This window comes from Empidonax traillii, unplaced genomic scaffold, assembly GCF_003031625.1.
Source record: "Empidonax traillii isolate 1590-97213 ecotype Southwest subspecies unplaced genomic scaffold, ASM303162v1 scaffold528:size513120, whole genome shotgun sequence".
In the NCBI taxonomy this organism is placed as follows: Eukaryota; Metazoa; Chordata; class Aves; order Passeriformes; family Tyrannidae; genus Empidonax; species Empidonax traillii.
In genome coordinates this window covers 150,894-165,848 of record NW_020955721.1, presented here as the reverse complement: position 1 = coordinate 165,848, position 14,955 = coordinate 150,894, and the positions used below count along the sequence as shown (strand labels likewise).

Sequence of the window (14,955 nt, the reverse complement as noted above, 5' to 3'; positions counted from 1 at the left end):
ACATTTTTCTTTTTGGTAGTCATCTCACAGGTTAGCTACACAATGTGGATACTCTGGTCAGCTGTTGCCAGCTACGGGAAGGCTACCATAAGCTTACATTCTCTTCAGCCTTCTGACATGCCTTTCGTTGGAGTCTGCACACATTTCATCAAAAACCGAAACAATCTTCTAATTTCATTTTTGCTCCCTTGTTTTTTCTGATGTGGTGGTTCTGTTGCAGTGCCACGTTCGAGGGGACTTCCACAACACTGCTGGGAAAGGGCAGCCAGAGCAATGTTCCTCTGCACCTGTCCCAGCGCTCCCCTGCAGCATCCCCAGTGCTCCTCGGCAGCTTTCTCCTTTGGAGCCCAAAGGCCAGACTCTCCTGAAACGCTCGGCTTTGCGGTCAGTTGAGTGTTAATGGCCAGCAGAAACGAAGTGTCATTCACTTTACCCCTAGGCTGCATATGGTCAGTATTTACAGATAATAACTAGACCAGAGTTAACACTATCAGTGTTAGCCTACTTCCCATGAGTGTGAATGGGCTCTTCAGCCTGGAGAAGAGAAAGTTCCTGAGAAACCACACAGCGGCCTTCCAGTAACTAAAGGTGTCTGCAAGAGAGCTGGAGAAGGACTTTTTACAAGGGCGTGTAGTGACACTCTCTGAAAGAGAGTAAGTTTAGATTAGATATTAGGAAGAAATTCTGCCCTATGAGGGTGGTGAGACACTGGGACAGGTTGCCCCGAGAAGTTGTGGATGCCTCATCCATGGAAGCGTTCCAGGACAGGTTGGGTAGGGCTTTGAGCAACCTGGTCTAGTGAAGGTGTCCCTGCCCATGGCAAGGGGGTTGGAACTACATGATCTTTAAGGCATCTTCCAACCCAAACCATTCTGTGATTCTGTAAAGTCTCTGCACATGTCCAGCCCTTGGCACAGATATCAGTGCATGGTGCCTCTCTGAGGTGCCTCTCTCACCTGCTTTGGCAGCTGTGCAGGGAGCTACATGGCACACAGGTACCTGTCACTCCAGAGGTTTGTTCTTTCCGTACCCTTACTGAAGTATTCTCACAACAGATTTTCAGTAGCTAATTCTACATTGTTGATAACATTGCCTCAGATAAAGAAAGATATAATAGAGTCTGGAGAACTAAAATGACCATTTACAGTGTCTGGCAGGTGTTCTTCAAACTTTTGGCTCTTAAGGAGGACATAAGGGCTGTTATTCCTGCCTGATAGGTCTCTGATATGCAATCATTTTGCTGTGTCCACCAAATTATACAAGTTTTTCTTTTCTTCCCCCCCGCCACTAGATGAATCCCATCAATTAATTGCTTTTCCTGATGATATTTTGCCAACATAACGTTTACTGTGTCCATGTTGGCAGAACACATAAGAGTTTTCAAAACCCAAAGTGTTATTGTTGGTGCTACGTTACATAAACCACAAACTGATTAGGATACAGGCTATGAGCAGTTAATGGGTCTGTTCCCAGTCATATGACATCTGGGGAGATGATTTTCATATTACTGAGCCAAGTCTGTGAAGCATTCCCTTTTCCCCAAAGCTATTTCTTTAAGAAATGGAAGCACAATTGCAGGCTGGCATTGGGCAGCAGCAAATGCAGTCGAAGCAGAATTCTGTGGACAGAGAGCGCCACCTCCAGCTACTAAATCATAATTACTCCACGGTAACAACCAACTAATTTGGGATTTCTCCTTTGGAATTGCCACCTGTTCTGAAAAAGATGGAGAAAAAGCCACCTGAGACTGATTAATCCTGTCTTAATACCCTGTAGGGAGACTTTGCTAATCCTTGCTAAAGTTTCTGAGTTAAGCGAAAAAGTTGCTTAAACACGCATGGAGATGAGCACTCAAATTATTTTTTTTTTTTCACGCTCCTTAGTCAAGAATAAAATTATGATAGAGGTAAAATTTGTACTATATTACCATCCTCCAGCCTACAGAAATTCTGTGTTTCTAATATTCCACATGTTGCATTTGATAAGTTCTTGAAAAACATCATAAATGATACCTCTAGTACTGCCTCAGAACAACTGGGTAGCAAACCAGTGTCAATAAGCAACATGCAAAAACAGCACACAAAGTGCACACAGAAGAATTATACACATGCAAATGTTACAAAACTGACAAACATTAAAAAATTCACTGGATAAATACTACATAAATACATTTTATATAAATACAAATATTACAAAATACTAAAAAATATTACAATTTTTATAAACCCACAAAAATTATATAAATACTTAAAGAAAATAATTACAATGGCTTTATTAAGTGTAATATTTTGTGTACATTTTATCCCATATAAATGGTACATATGTTAGGGTGTATTTTTAAAGAAATAAGTTTTGCTAAAATAAGTCAAGATGTTATTTATAGTTGATGCCCAGAAATTCTTCTCCACCACAGCGTCAAATGTTGTTGTGGCAATCCTGTTGCCCATCAGTTTTCTGTACTTCCCAACACCATGGAAAACCTCAGGTCTTCAGAGCATTCACAGCTCCAAAGGGTTCAAATTGAGCAGAGATATTAAGTGCATTAGAAAATCAACCTGTGAATGAGAATATGCTGCTTCTGATAGTGTTCTCTGAACTAAATGGACAGCTGAGATCAGTGCCTGTGAGTCCAGCCTCATTAACATCACACAAGAGTTTGTTCTAGAAACCTATCTTAAGGATACCAGTGGCAAAGAATTTGTCAGACAATAAAACTGAAAGTCATTGCCTCCTTGTGTGTGCTGTAGAAGACTCATCCATATTGAAGAATTATTAATGGATTTGCAAAAACAAACGGATTTAAAGTGCTATGAATACTAAATATGTACATTGAATAGATATATTCAAGAAGGGTTAAAAGACAAAGCAGCCTTAATATTGCTCCTAAACTAGATACAGCACCTTATTTAAAATGCAAATTATTAACTTACTCTGTATTATTTTTATGACTGAGTTCAGAAGGCATTTTTCACAGCTGTTAAAGAAACAATAAAGATTCCATTTGCAGCCACAGAGGCTACAAGACTGAAAGAAAGTTGATGAAGCTCTATTAGAGAAACCTGTAAAGGACACAAAGGCAATCAAGAACTGCTGGCATTGATTTCTGAATTAAAAATCACAGTTGGTCAACTTGATTGCACCCTATAATGGAATGGCTGGCTACATGGACAAGGATGGACCAGTGGGCACAATAGATCCTGATTTCCGTACAGGGATTGAAATGATTTCCTGCAGCACTTTCACTCACTTTCCTCCAAATCGAGAAAAAGTGGCATGAACAAGCTGTTTGCTAGATGCATTGAAAACTGTCTAGGCTGACAGGCTCAGTGGGTGGCAACTGGTGGCTTGGCAATGAGCCTGAAGGCCCATAGCATGTTCAGTGCTCTAGGGGTTGATACTAGGATATATATAGTGCATTGTCTTCATCAAAAACATGGACCACGGGACAGGATGCAGTCTCTGGCTATCTCAAGATAACACCAAGTTAGGAGGGGTGGTTGATACACTAAACAGTAGAGCTTAAGTTCTGAGGGACTTTGAGAATCTTCAGGACTGGGCTGACAGAAGCCTTAACACGTTCAACATGAAGAAGCACAAGGATAAATGCTCAGTCCCAGACCTAAGGCTGAATAAGCCCTTCCATTGGTAGAAGCTGGGAAGACACAGGCTGGCTACCGGCTTCATCAAAAATAACCTGGGGTTATGTGAAAGCTGAGTCCAACATAAGCACATACTGTGCTCTCATCCCAGTGATTCCCAGATGGGAAATCACACTGTAGCCTACATTAGGAGTATGGACAATGGGCTGAGGAAAGTTACAGTCCCCCTTTGCTTCGTGTTGGTGAGGTGCTGGCTGGACACAGGGCCCAGTTTAACCTTCCTTAGGTCAAGACAGGGCAGCTTCAGTGAACACTACCAAGACAATCAGGATCTAAATCACATGATGATTTCGAAAATATTGAGGTATTCTGGGACTGTCTTGCCTGTTGAAGAGTGTCGGGGATCATATAACAGCAACATTCAACTACTTGAAGGGGGATTACAAATATGGCAGAGCTAAACTTCCCTTGGTAGTGGTGTGCAATACAACAGGAAACCATGGGCACAACTGGCTCAGAAGGTCCAAAGAAGACACTGTGAAACAAATTACTTACATGAAGGTAGTTAACCTGGACAAGCTATGTAATTTTTATTTTGGATGGCTTCAAGAACTGTCAAGAAAAAACCACAACAGATGTGATTCACTTCAAGCACAGAAACTGGGCTGCAATACCCAGAAGTCCTTTCCAACCTCTATGATTGCGAACCAGTGTAAAGGTTATGACTTTCCTGGTCTAGAATTCTTGTTTATTGTTGGAAGATAGCCTTAAAACGTTCACCAAAATAGTGTCTGGACTTTATTATTAGAGTTTAAGCACATGCATGAGCAAAAATAAAAATATTCTGCCATCTGTTGATATCTGGCAAACTGCAGAGGTTGTTTTCTGAAAACACTATTTCACCACCACATTTAAACCATTAGTTGCTATTTCAGTTGGCAATATAAAAATAGCGAAGAAACGCAAGGTATTTTGAGAATCCACCGTCAAGTGATTCAGTGTGTTACGTGTTCAACTTGTAAAAGTGGTGGAAGTGCCTGCAGCCAGACTCCGTGAGTTCCCAGAATAACTTAAAACTCGTTAACAACCCTGGTAACCACCCTATCTTCTGTGAATAATATACATGAGTTTGCAATATCTACCTTTCTCCTTTTTTTTTTTTTTTCAAACTATGGTAAAGGTCACCGAGATGCTCAGTTTCGGCTGCAGTATGAGCTGCCTTCCCCTCCTCCCCGCTGCACCACGGGAGATCAGAGGACGGGCCGCCCACCTCCCTTCCCCTCTCATGGCCCTCGAGCAGCCCGTCTTCTCTTGCTCTTTTCCCGTTGCAATCGCAGTCCGAAGCATTCTGGTTTTTCATGGATCCCCGAGGAGGCAGAGCTCCGGGAGCGCTGCTCCGCCACACACCCCGCAGCCCACAGACACCGCTTCCCTACACCCCCCGCCCTCCTCACCGCGCTCGGCTGGGCACGGGGCGGGCAGCGCGGCACCCGCCCGACCGCTGCTTCCTTCCGCTCCCGGCAGGAGGAGGAGGGGGAGGAGGAGGAGGAAAGGGCGGAGAGGGGGTGCTGCCGGGCGGTGGATGGCGGCGAGCGGCGGGGCCGGGCTCCTGCCCTTCCTGCGCCTGCTGGGGCAGCTCAAGGTGGGCGCGGACGCTGTAGGGGAAGGACCCGGAGCAGCTGCGGGGGCTGCCGGGGTGTGCGTGTTCCCATGCCCATCGGCCTCCCGTGGGGCGGGTTTCCCCGGCAGTGCCCGGTCAGCGGTCGGTGGAGGCCGGCGGAGAGCCGGGGCCTCCGCCCGGGGTGTGCGTAGCGGCCCCGGAGCGGGGGCGGCCGGGCCGGGCTGGGGCTGCGGCGGGGAGAGGGGGGGGCACCGGGCGGGGCAGGGCAGGGCAGGGGGCCCCGGCTCTCCGGCTGCGGCTGGGCCGTGCTCCTGGCCGGGCACAGCCTCGGGCAGCCCGGTGCTGCCGGTTGGGGCAGGTGTTTGCTGAAGGCATCGGAAGGCTCACCGGCGCGTGGAGGTCACGGTGGGGCAAAATTTCTGCTGGTCTCTCTGAAGAGAGGTACTTCAAGGGTTTTAACGTTTACGGTGCCACGGTCTAGGGGATATGGTGGTGTCCCGCCAAGGGTTGGATTCCGTGACCTCAGCGGTATTTGCAAACCTAACTGATTCGGTGATTCTGTGATGCTCGCGCAGAGAGTACCGCGGACAGGATGGGTGTACAGGAACGTGGCGAAGCCGGAGAGCGTATCCGATCACATGTACAGGATGGCGATGATGGCTTTGGTGACTGAAGACAAAAGCCTTAACAAGGACAGGTGAGGAGACTGCCTCTAGTTTTTGTGACCATGTGCCAGTGTTGCAGGAGAGTTGCAGACAGAATGCTAAAAGGAGCTGGCATCCTGAGTAAAAACTTTTTAAAACACACTGAAGGAGTTTGAAAACCCTTTCCCTCTTTTTTTCCTCCATCCTTTGGACAGGGTGCTGTTTACCGGGAGAACTGAAAGGGGCTAAAAACTTCTATTGCTAGACTGCAAGTGCAGAGGCAAGTCCTTAGTGCAGAGGCTCTGAGCTGGCCTTCTCTCAAGCCGTAAGTAAGCAAGCTGAAGACATTTGTTAAACACAGTCTAAAGCAACAGACAGCAAGGGCAAAGCCATACACCATGTGGATTTTGAGATTTTGACTGAACTAGCACTCAGCAGCATTTAAGAAACCTCAGAAAACCTCTAGCACAGTAGAGAAAAATTCATTATTGAATGAGTTCTCAAGTCCAGTATGGGATCATGCTTACTTTGTCCCTTCAGAAGCTGATGTGAAGGCATTTTTGAACATTCTGCTGCAAACTGGCATAGCCACAGAGCTGTCAGATTATACAGTGAATTTGAGATGGCTCTAAGCAGATTACCTTCTACCTATTGGAGGAATAACATGAAGTATATCATATAGTTAATTATCACAACATTTCTGAAAGCCAAGTGTACAAAAGCTAAGTACATGACTTTTGAATGCTGTGCTCTGGTACATGGTGTATTTATACTTAAATATGTATTTACAAGCAGCAGGAGCTAGAAATCAGAAACTAAAAATGTGTCTAGGTGGAAACTACTTCTCTTGGCAAAGAAGTGAAAAATGTAAAGTTTAAAAAAACCTCCAGCTAACCTGTAGAATAGAGGAAGGGTATAAATTCTGTGGATAGCTTTGTGGATAACAAGATATAACTTAAAATGCTGAAAAGGTAATTATTCTGTCTTTGCTTCTTATCAGATGCATACGATTAGCTTTGGTTCATGATATGGCTGAGTGCATTGTTGGAGATATTGCTCCTGCAGATAATATTTCAAAAGAAGAGAAACACAGGAGAGAAGAGGTATGGACACAAGGCACGAAGCCACACCTGCAAAGCATTCTGTATGTTTTTAATGGTTTGGTGAAGGGGCACTAAGCAATATAATACTGTCACTGGGATTACGCAAGTCTGTGATAACCAACTACAGTTTTCAACTCATTGTGATTTTTGTATCTGTAACATCATCAAGTACAAAGTTATGGCAGGGGAACCTTTGAAATAATCTTCATCTTGGCCATTTGTTCCCAAACTAACTTGTAGTTTTGGTAGCCTGAGCAAGTCATTTCAGCAGCCTTACCAAAAGGTGGAGAGCGGGGAGTGGGTGAACTGACTGGGATTGATGACAGTTCATGTCAGATCATACGTGTGGTGCCAGATTGTGCAGTTGTGACAAAGACTTTATTGAAACCTTTTGCACAGGTTTGCATTCCAGACACAGGTGTCTTGTTTGTTTTGGTTTGGGTTTTGTTTGTTTGTTGTTATTTTTTGTTTGTTGGGTTTTTTGTCGTTTTTGTTGTGAGTGCAGCATGCCTAGAGTTACTTTATTTTTGGCCTTGTACATATCCAAACTGTTGGTTTGTCATTTCTGGTTTGTGGCATTATCTGAAGATATGTAAACCACTTCTGTAGCCACAGCTAGAGGGCAGTGTGTCGCCTCAGAAACTCGCCTTTTTGTTCAGTGTAAGAACATGCTAGGAATTACATTGAGAAAATGAAGTACCACAATTACAGTCAGTAAAGATATTACTTCAACAACACCAAATACGAATAGATCTGTAATTTCCACTTTCTTAGCCAAAATCTTACTCCTAGAGTTAGTCATAGTCCCCCTAATCCCAAGTTTTAAACAGATAAGCGTTAAAGAGGGAGGGGAATAATCAGTGAAACATTATGTTACACTCTTTGAAGAGCTTCAAAACACTGAATAGAAAAAAAAACTTTCCTGGAAGCCTCTAAAGGTTGTTGTGTCACTGAGAATCAGACTTCAGCTTTTGTCTAGAGAGAATTCTCGTTTGAATATAGGCAAGGAAAAAGATATTTTGATGCCTAAGTATGTTTAAAAAGTTTTCTTGAGTATTTTCAGCTCCTGCTCTCATTTCACTCAGTGAGAACTTTACTGTTTACTTTGCAGGAAGGAGGGTAAAGCATTAAATATTTAGGATGATTCTGAAATACTTTGTTGAAAAAATACAGCAAGGGTGGCAATTTCAGGAGGTGGCTACAGGGGAATTATCAATATTCTGCTTCCACTGCAAAGTTCTTTTTTCCCCTTTGCTCTACAGCTGACATTGGTTCTGAAGTTTGCTGCTTGTGCAGTAAGTCTAACCAATGAGTCTCGTCCAAAGCTAAGGCAGCAGAAAATGAACTTAGGTTTTTTTGAGGGGGAAGTTTTTTGGGTTGGGTTTTTTTTTGCCGGGCAAGTCATTTTGGCCTGCTAACCTTGAAATCTGATGAGCTCCGGAGCTGGAAGGAGGTGGGAAGGCAGAAGACCTTGATGCTTCAGTGGTGGGGCGCAATGGGGTGCAGTTGCGCAGGATTTTTTCTCCTCCTTCTTAAATATGTTATTCCAGTTATTCCACCACTACTTGGCCAGTGCTGTAGCCCCCTTCCCTCCCCTCCAACAAAACCTTGCCATGCCAGCACAATACAATAATATTCTGTGTAGTGTTTGTTTCTACAAACTTGGTAACAAGTAGATAATTATTCAGAAAAGACGATAGAAATGTTCTTGCTCAAAAAATAGGTAAATGGAAATGGCTTCTTTTTTTCAGGCAGCTATGCAACAACTGACCCAGCTTCTATCAGAGGACCTCAGAAAAGAAATCTATGAACTCTGGGAAGTAAGCTTGCATTCTCTTAATCTTGTGATAAAATTCAGGGTGACCCAGTCTCTTCTTCCTGTGTACCTGTGAAACTGTGCCATCTCTTATTTTGACCTGAGAAAGCTGTATTCATTTGCTTAGGAGATAAAGCTTAGTGGTATGAGTCAGGGTCATTTTGCAATCCTTGTCTAACAGAAACCCTGGACTTTGCCAAAATAACGAGTTTCAGCCTCTGGCCTCTCAAAGTTCCACATGAAGCTGTCCGGGGCTTTGTTTGTACAACTGAAGGAAGGGGTTTTTACTCTACATCCAGCTCACTTGGATATAATTCTGTTTTTTTAAATTACATTATCACTTTTGATCATATCTGGCCCTTTGAAGCTTTTAATATAGGAAGAAAATAACAGGAGCTGATGATGCCACAGACTATTTTCTGCTTTTTATACAAGTAATTTCTGTGGTTTCTGTTTCTTTATTATAAAGCTCATTAGGCTAAAATATTCAGTAGTAACTTAAAATGTTAAAGTAAATTAAAACTTAAGTTTGAACTTAAATATGACACAAAACAGTGCTTTTCTACAAACATTACGGATTTCTTACCTTGTGTACCTTAAAAGTTTGGACTGGAAAGTATCTTCTCTATTTGAAAGTGATTTAACTTTTTTATGTGAACTCATGCAGTTAACTGATAAGATCCTTTATACTTGTAAATGAGGGATGATTAGATAATTTCCAAAACATTCAAGTTTATAATTACTGTGCTTCATCTTCTCCTAACGTACAGTTGCATGAGGACAAGTGTTTCCACAACCTCTTGTTCACGTGTTCCTGCAAACAAAGCATTCTGTTTCTCGGACTCTATGACCTGATTCTCTATCTTATATTGATATTCTTGCTTTTCTGCTTGGAATATATTTAAATTCCAGATATTTGCATCCAATTTCTGCCTTTTGCTACAACACCCTGTTTTGTTTTGGTTTGTTTTTTTTTCCCCCGTTGCAGCTGTGTGGTGAACAAGTAGTGAGATTGGGTTCTCAGCTATATTTTAAGGTAAAGGGGGTAAATCACCATCATCAGATCTGGGAAATAATGTGTATACATTTTTTTACTGAGCACTAGTTCCTTCTCCCCTTGGAAGCTGTTATAATTGAGTAAAATGAGATTTTGATAGATAAGGTTAGTCCTGTGGAACTGATATTTTTCTTTGCTGGTCTCAGTCTTCTTTTATGATTGTATAAGAGCTGGTTAACCATGGAGTCAGTTCTTCAGCATGTTAGCTTTTCATCATTCTCATTAACCATAATTTAATATATGCACACTTTTGATCATTTGGTCTTTGTTTCTACCTTCAGGATAGTTTATTGGCATTGAGTCTGCAATGCATTAGCATGAGTGCAACCCACATAACAACAAGGATAACCTAAAAATCTAATATTCACATGTAGTCCCTCTAGTCTTAAGTGAAAAGAAAGTGGCAGAAAATAAAAAGCCTCCAATCATTTGGTACGTTACTCTTCTCAAACATAGCCAGAGGCATTTCCCTATGATTTCTTTTGTGAGTGAAGAAAGTTATGGACCAGAACTGAACAGTGGTGGGGCAAGATCTGTTGATACTCTTGGCAAGTCCTTCCTGCACTGCTCTGCCCTTGTCTCTGTCTCTCTTTGTCTTTCAGCTTTACAAGGACTGTTGCTTTGGACTGTGTTGTTGGGCACTCTGCAAGTGTAGTGTAGGGGAGAGAGGCAGCAGAAGGATGCCTCAGATATATTTTCACTTTATAACAATCCACAATATGTTTGAAAAAAATAATAAAGTAAATTAGCCAGCACATTTTGGCTCTGTCAAGCTTTTTTATTCTCAAGTGCAAAAGCATGGGAGTAATTTTTAAAGGATGGCCTGTGGCGTTGGAAAGACTAGTTACTGTTTTTCCGAAGTGTGCTGTTGTTTCACAGTCTTAAACACCTTTGGGGAAGAAACAGTGTTTACTTAAGCACCGTGCACAGCTGCACATATTATAGCTGATGTTTCTTGAGGGTAATGTGAGCTGAGGTGTGAATAAGATCCGGTAGGTTGTATGGCACAAAGAGGTTGGTAACAGATTGATACTCCCATTTAATTGCTGGTGGTGGGACTGGCCTTTAGAGGAAAACAGCCCTAGATGTCCTTCTCCTGAAGTTCTGCTTTGTAATGCTGCCAAGAGTCTTTCGTGGAACGCCCCCCAAAAAAAGAAAAAAAGAAAAATAGTAGAAATAGATTTAAGAAAATAAGAAGTAGTATTTAAGGCAAAGCTAGGTTGAAAGGAAAAAAAGATAAAAGCATTGAAGTGAAATTGATTACTAAACTAACAATCAAAATGTAACTGAAAATTCAAAGTATCATCGAAATCCAAGTAGAATAGTAAATGAGTCAGTCATGGCTATTAAATTCTGGATTTCTGACTTCAAAGGTAAAGTAATAAGCCTAAAGACAGGCTCCTAATAGTATGTCAGGCAAGGAAATGACTGTCACGCTTACCTGTGCTGGAATTACAAAGCCAGCATCTTGCCACTGTGATGACACTCATACCAAGCTGTTGTCTTAAGATGCAGAAAGGGATGCCATGTTCTTTGGTCAGTAGGAAAACATCTTCCTGTAGTTGTGCTGCTCTTATCTGCAGAACTGCTGTGAGTGCAGGTTCTGTGGATCTGGGAGCACAGATGGGCCCAGTGTGTACTTAAGACTGTGTCTGATTATTGGTGATGATGAATGGAGTCAGGCTTGCCAAGGGTATCAAGGTGATTGGTAACCTGTGCAGACAAACTCCTTTTTCCTAGGGTTGATTTGTTGACTTTGGAAGTCAGGAGAAGACCAGCTAATGAGACTTTACATGCAGTGTGAAAGAGAATGAAATGGCAAACCTGTCTGCAGCCATCACTGAAAGCAAATGACAGCAGCATTGTTCGAGTTGACCAGAAATGTGAATGACTCACAAATACATACTGATGATGGCTGTAAAGAGGGAAAAGATAGCATAGAGATTAAAGGACCTAAAGTCTGAAGGGGGGAAACCCCTTAACCACTCCCCTTCCCATCTCCTAGCAGAGACATAAGGACATAAGCAGCTCAGACAGATTAGACCAAAAAGATTAGGAAGGAATGACAGGAGAAATGTAAAGAACGGCTCCATATGGAAACAGCAAGTGGGAGAGAAAAGTGCAAAAGAGACCTTAAAAATAAGTGATGACAATGCATAGGCACACACTGTGGTAATTCATATTAGGCCAGGCCTCAAATGATCTTTATATGTAAAATCTTATTAAATGGAACCTATTGTTTAACTTGTATATGGTGCAGGGTTGCCTCCCTATCATCCCTGATTCAGCCAAAACAATTGGTATGTTTAGAGTTAAGATTATGCAAAAGAATTGTGGTCTAAGTCCCATTACATTTAATATAAATTTGGCACATACTTATTTCAAGTGTTTTTCTGAATAGTGTCTTGAAAACAAGTGAAAGATGTAACTGTGGTGAATATTTATGGAGTGGCTTGTACGAATGAAGAAAATTCTTGATACATAAAGAGCTTTTAATACTCTGTTTCAGAGAAACAAAATTATGTTCATATAACTGCAAATCTTTTCAGGAATATGAAAACCAGTGTACTGCAGAAGCCAAGTTTGTAAAACAGTTGGATCAGTGTGAGATGATACTGCAAGCGTTTGAGTACGAAGAGTTGGAAAACACACCTGGCAGATTGCAAGATTTTTATGATTCAACTGCTGGTATGACATTTGGGCTTTTTATTTTTCCTCTTTCATAAATTAAATAGATAAATTACCTTTTTTTCTGACGGATATACAGAGCAAGTGAGAACTAGTTCTTTTACTCATTGCTAAAGTACCCTAAATATTTTGAGGGAACCTTAATGCAGTGTGAAAATACATTGTATTTATCTATAGACAGATACTGAGGCTGAATTTCATTTATGCCAAATTCACTTTTTATTGAGAGAGGCCCAGCTTTCATTACACTTGCATGTGTTTAAGGAACTCCCTGAAACATCAGAGGGGGCACAAAGGAGTATTCAGCCTTCACAGAGCATGAGCTTGTTTCTACTTTGTTAGTGTCTCACGAGCCAGTGAAGTAGAATTTGTTACCTCTACATGAGCTGTGGTTGTGTGTGACCTACCCAAGGTTCTCGTATGTGAGAACCACCTCAGTGAATGGTGCAATTTATTAGGTGATTTTATTCTATCATTTGTTTTTTGTCCTTTGCAAAATGAACTGATAGTTTATAGAAAGGAGAAATAGGTAAAAATAATAATATTTATAATTTTAGCAAGGGAGTTGAACACCAGAAGAGGACTTGTGACTAAGTCAGCCAGTCCTGGAAAAAACCTAGGGATAGACAAACTTGGGAAGAGGACTAGCAGTCACCAGACACTTCCTGGCAAGTCCCATTTATACTTTAGTGACTCCTCAGGGAAATAATAAGCTCTGTGAAAAATGTAATAATTTGATTAGGGAAGAAGGAAAAAAAGGACAACATGAACAAAGCTGGAAGACCTAATTTTCTAATTGACATCTTTGCCCTCCTGCCAGGATTCAGTAAATTAAACTGAGGTGGTGACTGACTAGACCCTACAGTATACACCCTGTATTATGCACCTGTAATTGGAGTGGTTTCCAGTAGCAGGATACATAGTATCAGATCATCTTGGTCAGGATGCATCCCTTTTTCAGCTCTTAAGATCTTAATAGGGCACAAAATAAAAGCTTCTAGGTAAGAAGTTGGATCAAACTAGGAGTATTTGCTTTCTTAAATAATTTGACATTTATTCTGAGCCTAAAGTGACATCATTGCTATTGTTCCAGTGTCAGCCTTTTACATGTGGGAAAATGAGAGCCTTATGATTAAATTTCCCTTTCTTTTGTTTTGCAGGGAAGTTTTCTCACCCAGAAATACTTCAGCTTGTATCTCTGATTAACACAGAGAGGAATAAAAAAATAGCTGCTACATCTCATCCACATTCCTGAGGTGTTCCTAAATGCTGTAGCTATAATAAATGCTTTGTTTTATATTCTGTGCATTATGTTTCCTTCTGTAAGGTCACTGATTCTGCCAGCAGATTTTTTCCTGTGCATTCATTGCTGAGAATCCCAGGATCACCCAGGTACGAGCAGGAAGCATAGTTACCACCAAATCAGAGTTTGTGTCAAGGACCAAATATTTGTTTGGGTTTTTCCTTTTCATTTTTTTAATCAGCCTCTGATTAATGCAGTCTCAGTTACAAATAGATTCTCCACTAGGGAAATTCAGGTATGTTTAAAAATTAGCTGATTGCAATCTAATCTGTTCATGTAATGCATTGTGTGTGTCTTGTTCTGTGACTTCCAAGTGTGTATGGATTTAATTACCCTTCAGTGGGTCAATATCCACTCACTGCTACACCGAAATGAGACCAATAAGCATGTTCTTCTACAAGCTCTTGATTGAGCTTAGAGATGAGATTTGAGTACATAAGCCTTAAGAAGTGATGGTGGATAAAATTGGTAATCTCATTAATTATATTTTCTCCATATCTTCATTGTTTCATAGAACTTTCCCACAGTTCATGTGCTGTGTCAAGGACTGTGCCGACATTTCCATAAGGCTTGTATTCCTTACTCCCCCTCACCCCTCTTGTAAAAAAAGAGTTTTACAGACTCTTTGACAGGTAATGGATAATCACAGAATAGCTGAGGTTGGGAGGGACCTTTGGTGTTTGTGCAGTCTAACGCAGAAGCCTCTACACCTGTGTAAAGCTGGTTCCCTTCTTCTCTAGAAGTCCAGAATGATTGGGAAGTAAAGCTGTAGCGATGGTAAATACCATTATGAGGCCAGTGTCTGCACAGCCAACTGCTGAGTTGTGTGCAGCTGGAGATTAGGGCAATGTCATGATTACCAACTAAGCAAAGTTGGCACCTGGAAAATTTACATGGTCAAGACCTGGAGCTCGCTTCTCCATCTTCCTTCTGCCTCGTGTCAAATAAAGCAGCATAAAACTAAATTCAGTTGTCATCCAGTTCAAAAATAGGTAATGTAGCTGAGCACACATTTTCAGGCACCATGACTCAGGAAATGTTTCCTTTATGCAATCCTCAGGGGCCTGACCAAAGCTTGTGCAGTGTTCTGCAGCTGGTGCCTTTGGCAGAGGCACAGAGTGCTG

The 14,955-nt window shown here is 41.7% G+C and overlaps 1 protein-coding gene across 2 annotated transcripts; it reads left to right on the top strand.

Annotated features, from left to right (window-relative positions):
• Window positions 1-5,139: 5,139 nt before the first annotated feature.
• HDDC2 (HD domain containing 2) lies at window positions 5,140-13,833 on the top strand. Of its 2 annotated transcripts, XM_027897097.1 has the most exons (6): window positions 5,140-5,241; window positions 5,796-5,917; window positions 6,865-6,967; window positions 8,719-8,787; window positions 12,390-12,528; window positions 13,689-13,833. In XM_027897097.1, exons 1-6 carry the CDS (start codon window positions 5,182-5,184, stop codon window positions 13,781-13,783), a joined length of 588 nt encoding a protein of 195 aa, XP_027752898.1. In that variant the 5' UTR covers window positions 5,140-5,181; the 3' UTR covers window positions 13,784-13,833. The 2 variants fall into 2 exon arrangements, with proteins under 2 accessions (XP_027752898.1, XP_027752899.1); XM_027897098.1 differs by lacking the exon at window positions 8,719-8,787.
• Window positions 13,834-14,955: the final 1,122 nt, after the last annotated feature.